General features: G+C 34.2%; 1 protein-coding gene across 1 annotated transcript; it reads right to left on the bottom strand.

The window, feature by feature from the left end:
- Positions 1-418: 418 nt before the first annotated feature.
- Positions 419-9,028, bottom strand: LOC112016312 (uncharacterized). The gene is made up of 9 exons (XM_024048850.2): positions 8,631-9,028; positions 6,984-7,181; positions 6,385-6,482; positions 4,043-4,130; positions 3,759-3,962; positions 3,421-3,677; positions 2,359-2,449; positions 2,016-2,232; positions 419-789 (listed from the first exon to the last, which is right to left on the bottom strand). Exons 1-9 carry the CDS (start codon positions 8,865-8,867, stop codon positions 578-580), a joined length of 1,602 nt encoding a protein of 533 aa, XP_023904618.1. The 5' UTR covers positions 8,868-9,028; the 3' UTR covers positions 419-577.
- Between the last annotated feature and the right edge of the window lie 9,172 nt (positions 9,029-18,200).

Below are 18,200 nucleotides of genomic sequence, written 5' to 3'. Positions count from 1 at the left end.
ATAATTTAAATAAATAAAAAATAAAAAAAACAAGTGTAGGAGTATCATTGCCTCTTTTAAATAGCAGCAAAACAAAATTAGGAGGTGGTATGCATACTTTTTCCAAAGTTATTCTAGTTAACTCACTTAAACCAGTACTCCGCTGTAACCTTTTTTTTTTTTCTTTTTGAGAAACGAAATAAAAATAAAAACCATATTGGGAATTGGGATTCAAAAGCACTTACAAATAAGATAAAACTTGGATACATGAATGCAGCCAAACTTCTTTGAGGTAAGTGCACTTGCAAGCTCTCAAATCCATGCCTACCATAAATTTTATTCTATCTTCATGTTTCTTTTTCCTTAATTTATTTATGATTCGAAGGGAAAATAAAATGTCCAGTAATCGGAACTTCCAAACAAGTTGAAGACTTCCGGAGACAGAGAGTGTATCTTCTATTCTTGGCTGACTTCAATAACAAATGTTAGGGCATAGATTTTCAAACAATATCAGGGATCAAACCCACTCTAAACTGTAACTATTTACAAGCAGAACTAATGAAACAAATAAGGGTGTGTCACAGAGGAAGCAATATTTTCAAGCAGAAGGCATGGAGGTTGAAAGGACTACATAAGATAAATATTGGAGCCCATCCTGGATTTTGCACACAGCTGTGATCCGATCTGCACGCAGATGTTCAGAGAAAGCATTGGCTTTTTCCTGGATTGAAGTTTGTGGAATAACTTCATGGGATTCAGCTGTGGCACCCTTTATGGCTGCTAAATAAGCTTCCGTTACGTCCGATATGCCTGACCAATGTATTAAAATTCAAATGTCAAACAATAATAAAGAATGAAAAATTGGCTGGAACCATACTAAATACTGAGCATCTTACTGAATACTTCCCTACCATATTAAAAAGTCCAAAATGTTAAAAGCATGAAGGGGAAAAAATTTAAAACCTTTATCCAAAAGCTATTTTCTAAAGTCAAAATTAATGTTAAAGCATAATCATGCCAGTCCCATACACATGACTGAAGAATGAAGATATCAAAGACTATCCCTCATAAAGCCATGTTCTACCTCCCCCTCCCAAGCATGTGCACGCACGCGCACACACAGAATTTGCTGCATAATCTCAGCTTTCTCCATGAATGTTCCTACCTTTTATCACCAAACATCACCAGTTCTTAAATATAAATATATAAAGTGTAAAAATATATAGGGGTAAATCTTGATTATAATAATGTTGTTTTTACTTAAAGTTAGTTTATAGGTATCTCAGTTCATCAAGGTCCACACCTTGCTTGATTATGAAGAATGCTTCATGACATACCTCCCCCTTATTCAACATTGTAGTCTAGTGTAATCATAAATGAAAGCAAACCTTTATGTCATAAGTACATAAAATCAGTCTCAGGATAAGATCCAGATGTGAGAAATGAGGCATTTATTTGATTTTGTGTAGTTTACATGGGTTCTTTAAGACCATTGGATTCTTTAAATGTCAAATGTCTTACATCTGGATTAAAATTAGAGAAAATTGGGGGGATTTAAATGGAAGGGGATCCTTTTCCATCCCATCAAATTTATATGCTAAAACAAACCAGAATCAAATTCATGGTCTTCTCATATTTGATATTCAAATTTTATTATGTTAAATAGACCAAAACTATCCCATGGTCTTCTAATTTTTTGAGTAGTGAAATCATTAAAACCTTTCACTTAGTAATAAATCAATTGGCTTAGAAGAAATTATCCTTCTTTTTTGATGAAAAATAAGACATTATACTTCTACAAAGTATTCAAAGGCTATTTGCAATCACTTCATTATCTTGCACAGTGAACTTCTGAATAAATAAACTGTGCCACTTCCTTTATATGAAATAACAAGATATGACTAGAAGTGGTCAAAGGTGAGTTTTCCCAACTAACAGAATACTGTATCAGGGAAAAAATGACTATATTTAATTTGCAAGCACTGTTGATAAAAATAAAAAGCTCAACTAAAGAGATGAAGTGCTAGACAACCAACCTGTAATAAAGCTGTTGGAAACAGCTTCCACATATCCTGTCATTGACTGTGCCTTTGTTCTAATTATCTTAGCTTTTTCAACAGAATCCTCAGGCCAGTCAATATTGGCAATATCCTCATCAGCACCTTCATCCTGAACTTTGCTAGCATTAGAAAGAATGGATTTACCAAGCATCAACAGTTGAGAAACAGCAAAACAGCACATTTCTGAGAGTCTCTGCAAAAAATATATATATAAATAATAATTTCATTTTTAACTACCAATAATAAAAATTAAGCATCCATATTGAAAATAAAAGATTTGGGTCAGATGTTTCCAATAAAATCCCTAATATCTACATACATGAACTCCCTCCGAATGAAGCGAGTCTATTCTGCCAGCAGTCCTTTGGATCATATCATTAACAGCTACCCCTGCTAATGCATTAGTGAACCTGGAATATTGAAAGCAATAATTGCAGCATAGTGAAAACGGTGTTTACAGAGGTCATGGAGAATTTCATTAACAGTAGCCCAGCTGGTATCACCAATAATACAGGACAGAAAACCACACACCCTAAAATCCCTTATGTATGACACAGGATTGAATAACCACTAGACTAAAACTAGCTTCTTCTTTTTTTGATAAATTTGATAGTTAGAATGGGGGCTCTTGGCACTACAAAGCTAGTCTAAAACTAACATTCTTGCACTATCTAATTTCTAAAGCATTCAACTGTCCCCAATTCCACCATTTAACTATATGTTCCACATATGTGTTGATCCATGCCAAATGTCAAATCAATGTGATGTTGATACAGACTGAATCCAAAGACAAATTTCTTTAAAGAAACTTCAATTTTGAGTACAATACGGACAAGACAGCTCCCAATTCCAATTACCTAATAGTTGAGAAGGGAAATTAGCACAGAGTAATGACATGTTCCAAAAATGGGTTTAATGCAAAATGTATCACACAAAAAGTCATTTAGTGGTATAAAAATATCCACAGATTTACAGCTGGTATAATTTGATCCTGGCTTTCTGTTTGCTCAATATGTAGAACTTGAGGGGAAAAAAAAGTCAGGATAAACAAGAGACTTAGAGGATTTTTTTTTTTTTTTTTTTTTTATGTAGAACTTGAGGGGAAAAAAAAGTCAGGATAAACAAGAGACTTAGAGGATTTTTTTTTTTTTTTTTTTTTTAATAAGTAATAAGAAAAAGAGACTTAGAGGATTTTATAAAGCAACAGTGATTACAAAATGCAATCATATCAGCTATACAAGATTTGGAAATTAGATAATGGGAACTAAATGAAAAATCATATATAAGTGCAAGCTGAAGCAAGACAACTAACAAACCAGTGCAGAATCACATGCAACATCCATTAACTGTTGAGAAGATGATAACTTTAAAAGAAATTTACCCCACAGCCATGTCAGCAGCCTTGCTAACACTTGAGTCGTGTAATTTCTTCATCTCATCATCACTTCCCTCAGCCCCAGTCTCTACTTTCTTCCCTTTGTCTGTCTCTACACCATTTCCATCCACTTCAGTACTCAAACTAAAAATTTGCTGGACCTGTTTAAGTTTCCCATCAAATACAGGTCTCTGTTCCAATGATAATTTTGCTTTTCTTCGGTTACATAACAGGCCATGATGGTTGGACAATGCCTCCAGCTCCTGCCAGCATTAAACTTTAACAATTTCAATGATGCTATTGTTTTAACTATCAAAATTCAACTCCAAAGTTAAGAAAGTGACCTCCAACTGTTCTGGACCTCCATATATGTAGAAGCATCGATCAAATGTCACTTCCTCGTACAACTGATCCTCATCAGTTTGTTGTTCAGTTTCTTTTGAATTCTTCTCAACTTCAATACCAGTCTCAGTAATTAGTAGATCAATGGTCTCCTTGCCTACAAGTTCAAGCACTTGCATTCCCTTTGCTGTAAAAGCTTTTCCAGTCTGTAACATTGAAGGTGAGGAATAAGCAATTTGGCAACATTGATAAGCAACATGGTATGGATCATCACACTCATGCAAACCTCTAATATTGATGGCGCAACAGAGCCGGGTGCCGGTAATCCACCATGCTGAATAGATTCTGCCAGGTTAACAGCAGAATGCTCAATCCTGAAGAAGATAAAACATAAAACTCATTTGATCAACAAATGAAACAGCTGGTTGTGATGAGCATAATAACAAGAGACTACATAAATTCTAATTGAATGGAACATAACTTACTATCATCCAGTGAAAGAAATAAAGAGCTGAATTCAGAAATTGTTAAAATGAAATGATATTAGAAACAAGGCACCTTTAAATCTAAGCAGAATTTACTATCATAAATTCTAATGGAATGGAACTACTCCAAAGGTTTTCCATTTTCTTTCCTTCCTTCCAACTCCCCAATAGATAGAATATATTAGAAAATAAATAGAGCTGGGGATGCCTAAAATACACCCAAGGTATGGAATGTAAAAGACACCAACGAACAGTGTTGGTAAACACATCAAGCGTACTTAAAACGCATAGGCCTGTTGGAGCCTAGGCACAAAGCGCAAGTGCGTGCCATATTAAAGTAAAGCGCACATTTTTCAGACATAATATCTTATAACCTCTATTAGAAATATTCATGACATATAATGAAAATTCAAATTCAAATTAATTTTTTTTTATATTTGACCCATTATTAGTGCAATTGTACGATTTGTAAGTTCAAACTTTACTTTAAGTTATTTCAATTTCTTAATATTTTTATATAGTAAATTGAAAACAATTATCAATGAACAATATGGTAATAAACTAGTCATAAAAGGCAAAGACCAAAAAACATAAGAAGGAATAGTACATTAGCCTTTTCTGCATCTTTTGACATCTAAATAAAAATAATAATACAACACCTTAAGATTGGTGTATGTATAGCAAATCAATGGTCCATGTCATTTCCTTCAAGATCATGCAATTAAATTTATGAATAAATATCTTTTTTAGCAATAAAATCAAAAGGTGTGTCTAGGCATGCTTTGTGCGTCTAATTTGGCCAAGCAAAGCACTTAGACCCTGGGGCTTCGAGCTTTTAGGCACACTTTTAATAACATTGCTAACATAGTCAAAATATCTAGAGATGTATCTAACTTCAATGCCTGTAAAAAATCCCCACAGAAACTTGAGTTCTAATACAACACATTCTAGCCTGATTGTACCTGATTGTACAAGGCCCTAAATCCTACATTTTCACAACTTCAAAATGCACGGATAAAGACACAGGAGCAAGCAACACTGCATCTGATCACGACAGACTTGTCTTAAGAGGCATAGAAGTAGCAAAGAATGCCATTAAATTTTTTTCTAACACAAACTGACTATTGCGCTATGCTTCCCACAATATCTTATATTTCTTCTTTCAGATACATCTAACCTACTTACCAAATTAGCCAAAACAATTATATCTTTTTACGTTACCAAACTTCATAAGATATTGGCTATATCCAGACACACAGATTTCAAAAATCATGAAACATAGAAAGAATACACTCTATCAGCACATACTTGTTCCCATAATGTGGCAGCAAGTCGAGGGGCAGTAACATTAGGCTGCTGGGGCGTGTATGAGAAAAATCAGAGTGTATGGTGGGGATAAACTCTATGGGTTTGTAAGCCTGGGTGAATGATCAGGCTAAGGTAGGTTTTGAGTGAGGAAAACGCCTCAAAGTTCGTTTGTACTTCTGTAAGCTTGAGTGTGTGCATTCACTCAAGCTCAAAGTTGACTCACTTGTGATTTGTTGGGTTGTTAACTAAGAGAGTAAGTCATACTTAGGGTCCGTTTGGATTCAACTTATTTTGTTGAAAACTGAAAACACTATAACAAAATAATTTTTAAATGTGAAAAATTACTGTTCACTCTTTTTACTGTTCACATGCCTTGGTGCACTGTTCATGTTCAGGCGCTGGTCCCTAAAAAAAAAAAACTGAAAACCCGCAAACCTTACAAATGTGAACGTGAATGTGCTATCCAAAGCGGGCTTTAGTGCCATCACAAGACAAAAATTAGGGGTGAAAATCTGCCCTATGACAAATATATATACACATATATATATATACACATATATATATATATATCCAGAATGCAAGTTAGATTACCATTACTTAAAAAGTGTAAGCCCCATGTACCAAAACAAAACATTAATATATGAGTTAGCTTATGGAGGAATTGAAGCGACTTTCTGGCAAACAAGCATCAGTAAGTACCACGTTTACTCCAGAAACTAACCAGATAATACTCATGTGCTTGCAATATTCTCCTTTGTTTTTTTCTATCTAAAAGTAAATGCAAGAATTGAGCAATAGTCTAATTATATACACATCCAACTTAAATGGAACATACTTGTGAACAAAATCTGAACCCCCTCTCCATGCACTTCCTAACGCTTGCCATGCTCCAGAAGCCAAATTCTCTACAGAATTGTCAAGAACCTTCAAACCCTGAAAATATTGAAATTTTTTAAAACAATCTGTGGTTAATGACACAGAATACAAAGTATGAGAATGATAAAAATATCAATTAAATAAAACTCGTTTCTGGTGAAACTGTGTAACTAAATTAGACTAAAACTACAACATAAGCATTTTGTGACACTATGCCATAATCAATACCTTCCACATAGTTTCAAGAGTAATCTAGACAGCAATGTCAATAAATGATGATTCTTCATATATGAATAGAGTAGAGACAAACATGAAAAAGTTGCTTTAATGCCAGCTATAGCATCAAAGAACTTTTAGTGCAATGGATAAAAGAATAGAGAAATAAAACAATAAAAACAACAGAGAAGTAAAGGCTGCAGATTACATATTTACCATTGCATGTCCCATATTTGAGATGGCAAAAGAATGCATACCATAAACACGTTCAGTGGAAATGCAATATCATATTAGAGTTCGCAATACAAACAAAAATTTTCAGCACTCGTATGTATGACTTGCCTGACCAAAGACTGACTCATCACTAGCTTTCTCCAACTTATCCAAAGCAGCTTTCCGTATCTTGTCTTTATCATCTTCACTTTCCTTTTCATTGGTTGAGTCTTCTGCCTCTTCCTCATCCTTAGAAGATTCAGTGTCCTTATCTGCAATTTGCATGTCTGAAATGCTTTTTGCTGCAGTCTGAGCAACAGCAGCAGCCTGCACCCACAAGGTCAACAAAAATACAAATAATTGGCCAAAGGACACTGAACAACAAACTACTGGAATTTAAAATGCAAAATACATAACTGATAATTGAAATGTTTGAGCAAGTGATAGCCACTCACCATTTATCTAATAATCTACCAAGGACATTGAACAGCAAACTGCTGGATGATGGGGTGGAAGAATGAGAAAATAACACTAATACTACATTGCTGGAGCAAGCTATTTTCTGAACAATCAGGGATATATCTAATTGAGTAGCAAGACTGCTGTGTCCAGAAAGTTTACGTAATTCCCTCTCAATTCCAAGGGAGTCTAACTTTAAGGAAGAGAATTCTTATCAATTTTAAGAAAATCGATTCATAAAAATTCCATTATTCAATGCTTTCATGTTGCATAGATAGCAACATATGTAAGATTCCAAAACCACTCTCTGTACAAAACTTCAACATCCGGACTTTAGTTGAGAAAATACCAAATATATATCAGTTATGATCATGGGAAAAAATTGAGATATGGACCTTTTTTTTCTTTTCAATTTAAGTTACACACACACCTGGTGGGTCTTGAACTCATGATCTCACCCTCCAACCAATTAGTATGGGAGAAGGAAGTGCCAATTAAGCTATGGCTCATTGGCCCAACCCATCTATGGACTTGACATCAATGTAAACTATAGTTTAATGTTCTGAAATAATTTTGCTTAATATTCACAATGGCTTCATTGCTCTCAAAAGTTGAAACATTCAGGCATAATATGAGAGTTTCAAGAAATAATTTCATGTTTTGGTCTTGAGGAAATCTCAATCTCAATTTCTTCCTTGATAAGCGAAACTAGAACCAAAACCCCTTGGGAAAAATCCACTACAGCCAATTCAACATCCAAAACTACAAAACCACAACCCTCATTCCTCACGAACTTCTTGAACAACCACCACCATCTACAATGCAATTATTCTTTACTAACAAAACTGCCACGCATTCAAAAACAGCACAATCCAAACACCAAAAATTGGAACATATAATTCAAGCAATTCCCCTATAAACCCTAATTTCCAAAATTAGAAACCACTTAAATTTATTATATATTAAAAATAAACTTTTGCAGCACAACGCAATTAAACTAATCAAATTGATTGAAGAAAAATATAATCAATCTCCAACCCCAAAAAATTGGATCTGATAACTCAACCAGTTCATCTAAAAACCCTAATTTCCAAAAACAAATTACATTGTCCAAACATTCAAATAAAAATCCAAACTAGCGCAGCACAATGCGACTAAACTAAACCAATCAGATTGATTAAAAGCAAAAAAGAATGAAAAACAATTGGATTTGATAATTCAACAAGTTCAACTATAAACCCTAATTCCCCAAAAAAAAAAAAAAAAAAACAAATTAGACATTAGAGAGAGAGAGAGAGGGGCATTGTGAATGCGTACATTACGAGAGATTTCTTCAGCGGCCTTTTGGAGATCTGAGAAAACAGAGAGAGTAGAGAAACCCCAACCGCCCCACCCTCCTCCTCCGCCGCCGCCGCCACCACCACCGCCGCCACTGGCTTTTTTCGGTGCTTCCGACTTCGCTTCCTCTTCTTCTTCTTCTTCTGTTTGTGGTTTCGATTTTACTGCTTCTTTGTCTTTCTCATCGTTCAGTAACTGTTTGTTCTCTTCCTCCATTTTTGTGTCGACACTCTCTGGAAAATGTAAAAGCTGCTGTTACTATTTGTTTGTTTCAAATTTCTTAAAGACTTAAGACTCTCTCTCTTCGGAGAAGACGAAGAGAGATAGAGAGAGTCTTTGCGATCTGATTTTCCCAATCCAAACGTAAAATTCAAGTCAGACGAACGGTGTCGTTTTCATCTTCTACTTATTAACGTGTATTTTTTAAATAAATAAATAACTTTTGTATTTTTTTTTTGAAAAATAATTACAACATGCTGCTAACCTGTAATTCGAATTCTTTTCTCCTAGACCCCAAGTACTTTGTGCATGAAGATATGTCAATTCAGCTCTAAAGTCTTTAGCAAATAACTTTTGTAACTAAAAAGTGAAAACAACCCCTTTTTTTTTTTGCAAAAACAAACCCTTTTTTTTTGCAAAAAAAAAAAAAAAAAATTTATAAAGTAGAACAAGAAGTCACAATTGAAAGTAGTTTTCTTTCTCTCTCAAAATATAGTAGCTTTCTTTTCCTTAACTTAAAATTATTAAACAAGATTCAATTTCAAATTATTCATTTACTATAGAAAACCTTATCAATTAAACCAATCCAAATCCACAATATTGTAGGGGTTTTTTTTTTTTTTTTTGGGAAACAATATTGTAGTCATCTCATATTAAATTTTGCAGACTATTATTAAGGGACATATATATTACGCCACGGGGATCAATCTTATTGGGTGAGACTTACTTGATTAGCCCAAAAAAAATTGAAAAAAACTCCTCCTACATGACTCTACAAGTTGGGCTTTGCGCAACACCTCACAAAAAAGGGTTAACCAATAATGCTGCAGCGTTTCTCAAAAAAAAAATAAATAAATAATGCTGCACCAAAACAAAAAGCCCAAAATCTAAATAGCCTAACCAATTGAGCCCACAAGTAAATTAATTTCCTTCCACACTAGATTACACAATATGCCCTAAAAATCCATTACTTCATCACTTCACCAAATGAGCATGAAAGCCCAAAAGGGACCACAAATATTGTAAACCCAAATGAGAAGGATAATAAATACGTTTCCCACGGGTAAAAAAGGCTACCTAGACTATTTCACTCAACAAAGGCCCTCGTCCCACTTTGAAGCTCCAAACCATGCACAAAAGCAACAAAGTCTAGCCCATAACAACGCAAAGAATTGAAAGCAGTTGGGTAGCTACTCTCGTGTCCAAACAGAACTAGCCAATAGTTTGACTAGTTTAGTTTTTTTCTTTTTCTTTTTCCTTTTTTTTTTTTTTTTTGGTGTAAAAAAGAGGATAGCATAAAAAAGTAGAAAGTAAATAAAATAAAATCTAAGACCACAAGCAAACTTTCATACAAAATAAAATCTGAGTTTTGATTAGTTCCAATTCTAGCTAATCTATCAGCATAACGATTTGCCTCTTGAAAGTAGTGCCTAATACGAACTTGGGAAAATTGGGAGACCAATTGCCTACAATCATCCAAAATAGGAGAAATTATATTATTTGAGGGAGAAGAATTAGCTAAAGCATCGACAATAGACTTAGCATCTAATTCTACTTCAACAAAAGAGAGATTTTGGTTAAGGTAAATAATCAATTCATCTAGGAGATTCCACATCTTGACTAAGAAACTAGTTGTATTTCTAATCTTCCTAGAGAATCCCATGACCCAATTTTCATCCTCATCACGAATAATTCCCCCTTCTCTTGCTAGCCCTAGGTTTCCAAGTAACGAACCATTTGTGTTGAGTTTCAACCACCCGACACTAGGGATGGCAATAGGTCAGGGCATGGCCGAAGGATGAGGTCTTTGCCCTCGACCCACATTGTTTTGTCTTGTCGCATCCCCGCCCCGCCCCGCCCCGCCCCACATGACGAGAAAAATTTTCTTGCCCCATCCCCACTCGTTAAGGCCCCATGAAGCCCCACCCCACCTCATAAAACTCTAGTTCTTGTTGATTTGCCCACAACTATTACAATTTTCTTCAATAAAACCAATTTCATTAATAAAAATATACTTGAAATTAAAAATAAATTTATCCCATCAAATCAAAATAATTTTTAGCAAAAACTGAATAATATTATCCAAGAGTTTAACAAGACAATATCACAATAAAAACAAAAAGTATCATAGTACAAAATCAATGATTCAATATTATATAAATTTGTTTCTAATAAAAACAAAAGAAAACATTAAAATTGGTATCTTATTTCCAACTTTGCTAAAAAGTAGAGAACCACGTTAAGTATAACAAAATAAGCTGATAATATGTATTAAATAGTAGGGTTTTAGTTTATGAAAATTTTACAATTTAACCCTTATCAACACGAGAAAGGGTAGGATGGATCTAAAAAGTCTAAATTTATCCTCTTATTGGGTAGGAAAAACTCATGCGAGGTAGGGCAAAATTGTCATCTCTACCTGGCACTCAGTTTTTCCAATGAATTAGCTTGATGACAAGTCAAGCTTCCTCTTTCAATGTACCAACACAATGGAAAAATTGAACGGTGTGCTGATTGATTTCCTTAGCTAGATTTGGGCTCATGTTTTTATTTCTAAAAACTATATGGTTTCTATACTTCCAAATCGTCCAAACTGCAAAAAGAAACACAAATTTCCAAGGGGGATTGTTAGGAAAATAACACTGCTTGGTTTGCAATTATTTGCTAGCTAGCCATGAAAGTTACTAGTGGAGAAGAAATCATCTCTATGTCTTATGCTAACAACAGAATCTATATTATATTTAAATACTCAAGTTAAAAAATAGACACCAAAATATTATTAAAATATTCTAAAAAATAAACTCTAATTATTCACTTCAGGCAAAGAAAGTAACTGTTCATTAGCAAAAAAAAAAAAACTTATTTCAGTTTAGAGATTCTGTTGGAGCATCATTTGTGATTAGACTCTTATTTCTTTCACCAAAAATGGAATAAAGAGAAAAAATATTCTTCCTCTTTGAAGTTTCAATCGGCTTGAGAAGCTAGGACCAAAACTTCATTAGAAGGGAAACTTTTATTTCTTCCACCTATGGCTAAACTTCATCATGAAAAATGATACTATTTATTCATGAATTGTAAGAGAGAAAACTAAAGGAACATCATTGGGAGGGCATAAGGGTCTGTCTAGTAGAGATCTAGCAACTCTAGGTTAGCTGGGAAATATGGAGCTTGGCATGTCTTCTTTTAAGTCCTAGGCTTTTGGTGATTCATGTGCAACAACCAAAAGCCAACTTCATCATGCATTCTTCACAAATAACATTACTTAGGTTTATGAGATTCTCCCTAGCTAATCAAAGCCTAGAAACCTAACCAAAACTTAAATGTTGAGAAAAGATTCAATCTTGTAGTTTGAATTTCTTGCATGGATTATGAAAGAGGAGCAAGTGGCTAAAGTGCAACAAACTTGCCATTTTTGCTAAGAATTAGGAAGAATGGTCAAAACTTAGTGTCTACTGGATCAAACATATTCTATCTCTACCATCTCTCATCTTTTCACTCCCAACAACTCTATAAAATGGAGGGAATTAGTAGAAAACCACCTACAAGAACTAAGTAAACCCCACACTAAAGCCTCAATTAAAAGCTATAGTTTTCACTATCTCATCTCTTTCATAGAAGTCTCACACTTTGAGGAACCCGTTTGGTCACCGATTTTAAACACTGGTGTTCAGTGTTTAAACACTGATCACTAGTGTTCAAAAGAAAAAACACGTGTTTGGTAGGGTATCTATATTCAATGTTGTTTGAAAAATGTTATTGAAAATATGGATTTTAAATGATGCTTTTTAAAATCACCTGGGACCTATTTTAACCACAAACAACGCTTCCAGTGGTAGCACCGTAAATACTTTCAAATCCCGTGGGTCCCACCTAATGCGACAAACCTTCTCTCTTCTTTTTCTTCTCATCAAACCCACCTCAGCCCTCATCTTTAACACGCCAAATCCAAAGAGCATTAACACCAATCAACAACTCTTACCCATCAGCAATAGAGCATTAAACTTTCACCCATTAACACCTCTCACCGACCCATCCCATATAAACTCACCCAGTGCCATAACTCACACTAACCATGCCATTAACTCTCCTTACCGACCCATCTCACAAAACTCCACTAAGCTCTCTCCCTCACAACAGATCAGAATTCAAAAGTCATCTCAAAACCATCAACACATAACTCACCGACTCATCAGCGGCTTCTTGTAGAAGCTCTCTCCCTCACAACGCATCAGCAAAAGAAGTCAAACCCATTTAATCCTTGCTCAGAAATCAAATTCTTCACCTAACTGCCCCTTCGTAAAGATCTCCAACCGTCACCGATCCAATCAAAGACCCGAGTCTTATACAGATTTCACTCCACCCACAGCTGCTCCGCTTTGAGCTTCTATCACATAGTCACCTAGGGTTTAGTCAAGTAAGATGTTTTAAATTTACCCAAATTTTCTAGCTGCTTTCTTTCACATCTAAACCTACCTCATCTCAAATCACATTAACCCATATTAGTTGTTTATTTACTCTCACTTCTTCATTCAAATGGAATCAGACACTGCATCCTCATCCTCCTCCACCTCAGTAGTGCCATATAGAACATCAGTACCCTTAAGTGCTTCCTAACCTGACCGTGTTCCCTTACTAGTCGGTCTACATCTATGTAATGAAACTGTAATTTTATCGCGTTCCCTTCAGTTCCTTATATATGTGATTTTAATTTGTTGTCATTTTTTCGCTTGTTATGTTATAATTTCATAGCTAGTTCATTATTTTGTACCTAGTATGATATAATTTGTCTTCATTTTGTGGCCCTTGTGTTGTTGTTTTACATCCTTGTGCTCTGTATGTGTAACTATAAACTTGTTGAGTAATCAGCAATCTATGCTTTGGATAATCTTTCATGAAGTTATTTTTGGTGTATGATGTCCACTTCAATTTGTTCAGTGTATTGTGAGAAAAACAATATTATGATTATTACTCTTGCTATACAGCAATTATAACAAATCAATCTATGGTTGTGATACCTTATGTACTTGCTATACTTGTTTTTCATTTTCTCGGGCTGTTGTTGCTGCCTTTAACTATTGAAGATCAACCTCTGCCTTTAACTCTATTATGGTGTTTTCATCCTTGTCCTTATAATTTTATGAAGCACATGATGATTGTCTAACTTGGATTCACTCTTATATGCCTGCTGCTTGGTAGTTTAGTGAGTAGAAAGTTCATGTTTGATTATTTGTATTGTAAAATTTCAATATGTGAGTATAACAAAATTTAGATTGTCTAAGTTGGATTCACTCTTATATGTATGCTGCTTGGTAGTTTAGCAAGTAGGAAGTTCTTGTTTGATTATTTGTATCGAAAAATTTCAAATGAGGAGCATATGTGAGGATAGACATGGCAAAACGGGCGAGTTGGGTCGGGTTTGGGTCAGGTCAAACAGGTCAGGGGTCAAAACGGGTCATTCTTAAACGGGTTAATCGGGTTACGAGTCGAGTCGGATCGGGTCAGGTTGACCCGTATTTTTCAAACAATTTTTTTTTTCAATTACAAAAAGACTAATATCAAACTAAAAAGACTAAGAAAGAAGAGCAACTCACATTGAGAGTGCAAAAGATCTAGATTTATATTCAACTTCCAGCAGAAGCAAAGCAACTACATCTTGATTTAATGCATGGAACTTAAGCTGTTAAGCACATATTTTTTCATATGCAACTTACAAGCCTTCCAACGCCTTTGTCATCAAGTAACCAACTCAAAATTTCTGACAAGCATCTTTCTTTTTCTTTTTCTTTTTTTAATACCAAAAACAGGGAGTACAAAACAAATGACATTAAGAGTTCATATACAAAGCTGAATTCAATCGGCACTAGTTCAAAGGCACTAAAGTTTCCTGCTTAGCTACAATACTTATATGATTAACTAGCAAAGAGGGCACTAAGATCATTTTGTAGAGTAAGCCACATTGAACAAGAAAGTTAAGGTTAGCAAGCCTATTAGAATCCTGCCAATCCGAAGCTCTCTCGCTGTTAAGGGTTATAAAAAGTCCTCCACAATCATTTAAAAACAAAATTCTTTGGAAGTTATAAACAGTTGCAGTGAGACTAGCTTCCACCACAGCTTTCAAAAGGCACCCTGTTGCAGTCCTAGCTAAAGAAAAAAAGTTAGATTACTTAGAAAGATAAACTAAACAAAAAAAAAATTTAGAAATAAATATAACATATTAAGTAAAGAAGAATAAGTAAATATTTTATAAGAATTACACCTCAATCTCAATCTACTCAACGTTGGTAGCAGATTCAGCACTGCAAATATTCATACTTGCAAATTGTAACTCAAGTTGGCCAATTTCGTTAGCATCTTCATCTACAATACAATATTTTAATATAACTTATGTACCATGAAAGAAAATCAATAAAGAATTAAAACTGTATAATTATGACTAAAAAAATTAAATTAAATTACCTTCAAATCCATATAGCCAACTTTTAGTACATAACGTAACTTCCACATTCTCAGGAAAAAGACGTGATCGATACAGAGTAAGAATTTTTTTTCCCAGTGCTAAAACTTGATTCAGAAGCAACAGTGATTATCGGAATGCTCATGAGATCCCGTGCCATTAAAGAGAGCTCTAGAAACTGATTGTAATGCTCTTTCCACCAAGAGAGAACTTCCAACTTTGAATTTTGCTTTTTGTCAAGTCTAAACTCTTCTAAATACAAGTCCATCTGAGATTTTTTGGTTTTGGTACCACGACCACTTTCATAATGATCAAATTCCTAATCATTAAAAAAAATTGCAATGAAAAATAATACCACACAATATTACAATCTTTATTATTAAAAAAACATAACACAACATATACCAAACAAAATACAATTCACTTACATCATCTTCCTTATCTTCATCACCATCAGGATCATCCACAGCACCACTAGTATGACTAGACACAAGATGAAACATTTGTAGTGACCATAGGCTTGGGGCATTCATATTCTGAAAAGAAAAAAAAAAAAAAAAACTTATATAATGTAGTCTCAATGCTCTCCACCTTCATTTTAGCAATGTGCTCAATTGGCTCTATTTTCTTGAAAATATAGTCCACATAATCCAACTTGTACCTTGGATCAAGAACAATGGCATAAGCTAGCACCACACTATAACAATCCCAATATTTGTCAAATCTAACTTTCATCTGTTCTGCCATATTACTAATAAATGAATCTTGGCTCTCCATTTCTTCAAGTAAGAGTAATTCAATTTGAGACACTCCTTGAAAATATAGATTTGTTGTAGGGTAATCAATTCCAAAAAATAGAGTTGTAATGTCATTGAAAGGTTTCAAAAACCGAGTTATCCTTTCAACTCTATTCCATTCATCCCTTGATGGACAATGCTTGAAATTAGCATCTTCCTCTGCTAAACAGTTCAACACAAAGCGACATCTCATAGCACTGTCAATCATGTCATATGTTGCATTCCATCTTGTACACATATCTAAACATAAACCATTTGTTCTCTTCATACCAAATATCCTGGCACATTCATCAAATCTGCACATTCTACTCTCTAATCCTTTAAGATATTTCATAGTTTCTCGGATCTTAGTCACCGAGTCATCTATTACTTTCAATCCTTCTTAAACAATAAGATTCAATATATGAGCACCACAACGCACATGGAAAAAGATACCATCACATAACAATAAAACCCCCTCATTGAACCTTTGCTTTATGAAATCTTAGCAATTATCATTATTAGATGCATTATCTAAAATAATGGAAAATATTTTCTTCTCAATACCCAATTCTTCCAAGAAACTTAAAATTTTCTTCGACAAAAGAATTCCTCTGTGTGGAGGTGGCATATGACAAAAATTTAAGATGATGTTTTTTAATTTCCAATTCTCATCCACATAATGTGCCGTAAGACAAATATACCCTCACTTGTAATAGAGGTCCATAAATCCGAAGTCAAACATATTCTACAAAGAATTGATTTCAACTTATTTTTAACATCATCCTTCTCATTCCTGTAAAGTTTTAGAACATCAGCTTTTAAAGTATTCCTAGAAATATGTTTAACATTTGAATTTAGATAGCTGAAAATTTTTCTAATGCCCTCATACTCAACAAAGTTAAATGGTAAATTATGTTTAATAATAGCCTCTGCTAACATCTCATGAAACTCTTCTTGAGTTATCTTGTTTTGTAACACACTAACACTACCCTCTTCTTCACCATCTTGCTTTACTTCTTTTCGTTTTAAGCATTTAAGAAGATGGCGATGCAAGTTTGATGTTCAATGATGATTATTCGCCAAAAACATTTTCCCATACCATTGACAAGTAGCCTTACTTAACCCTTCTTCATCAATAGGCAATTTCACAAATTCAGTACAAACTGTAGAAGTGTATAGTTTTCCCTTTGTTTTTTTCCCTAAAACACTTTTTGGTTTCTTAAACTTTGATTTTGAATTAACTCTAAAAGATGGTAAATGATTAGTAGAAGTATCCATAATTACCACATCATCATCACTTTCCAAATTTACAGCTGGAGAAGCCGCTGTACTCTAATTATCAAAGCAAAATATATAATTAAAATTAAAATTCTAGTCTATTTAAGACATCTAAAGAAACTGTAAATGGTAACATAACTACATAAGACATTCATCCAAATGACACAGAGGCAGAGGCAGAGCAGTATACTATATTTGATGACACATTCATCCAAGATTCTAAGTGACATAGACATTCAACAATCAAACACACAAACAATTAAATATAATGTTAGCAAAGGCAGAGCAGTATACTATATTATTATTATTGCTAAATCATAGATTCATAATATTAAAAAATCAATCCAAAAACTAAAAACATTTAGGAATTTAAGAGAATGATGAAACGGATTTAACTTACCTTTACCATAGTTGATGATTTGTGGTTGTGCTCTTCTTAAATGGGTCAGCAACTGTGTGGGCTGTGTGGCTTATGGGTGGCGAGAGACAAAGAATTGAGAAAAGTGAGAAAGCAGAGCAGTGTTGCCAGTGTAGAGGGGCAGAGGCCGAATGTGTGAAGATTGATTCACTGAAGAAGGGTAGAGGCTGCCAAGCCGGATCGAGGACTCTGAAGGTGCAAGAGATGAGAAGTAGAGGAAGTGAGGAGAGGAACTCAACTTTCAACTTTCAGGTTTATACTGTTTGTTTGTATAATTGATAAATTCATTGTATTATGCATTTTGTAGCTTTGGACAATAGAGTGAATCAAAGTGGACTACAGCTAGCAACGAGCATAAAGCGTTGAAATTGAATGAGATTTTTTTTTTTTTTAATGGTTGT

The sequence above is a fragment of the Quercus suber genome, unplaced genomic scaffold (genome assembly GCF_002906115.3).
Source record: "Quercus suber isolate HL8 unplaced genomic scaffold, Cork oak 2.0 scaffold_407, whole genome shotgun sequence".
In the NCBI taxonomy this organism is placed as follows: Eukaryota; Viridiplantae; Streptophyta; class Magnoliopsida; order Fagales; family Fagaceae; genus Quercus; species Quercus suber.
Note: the sequence above shows the minus strand (reverse complement) of the source record. Positions and strands in the feature narration are given on the sequence as shown.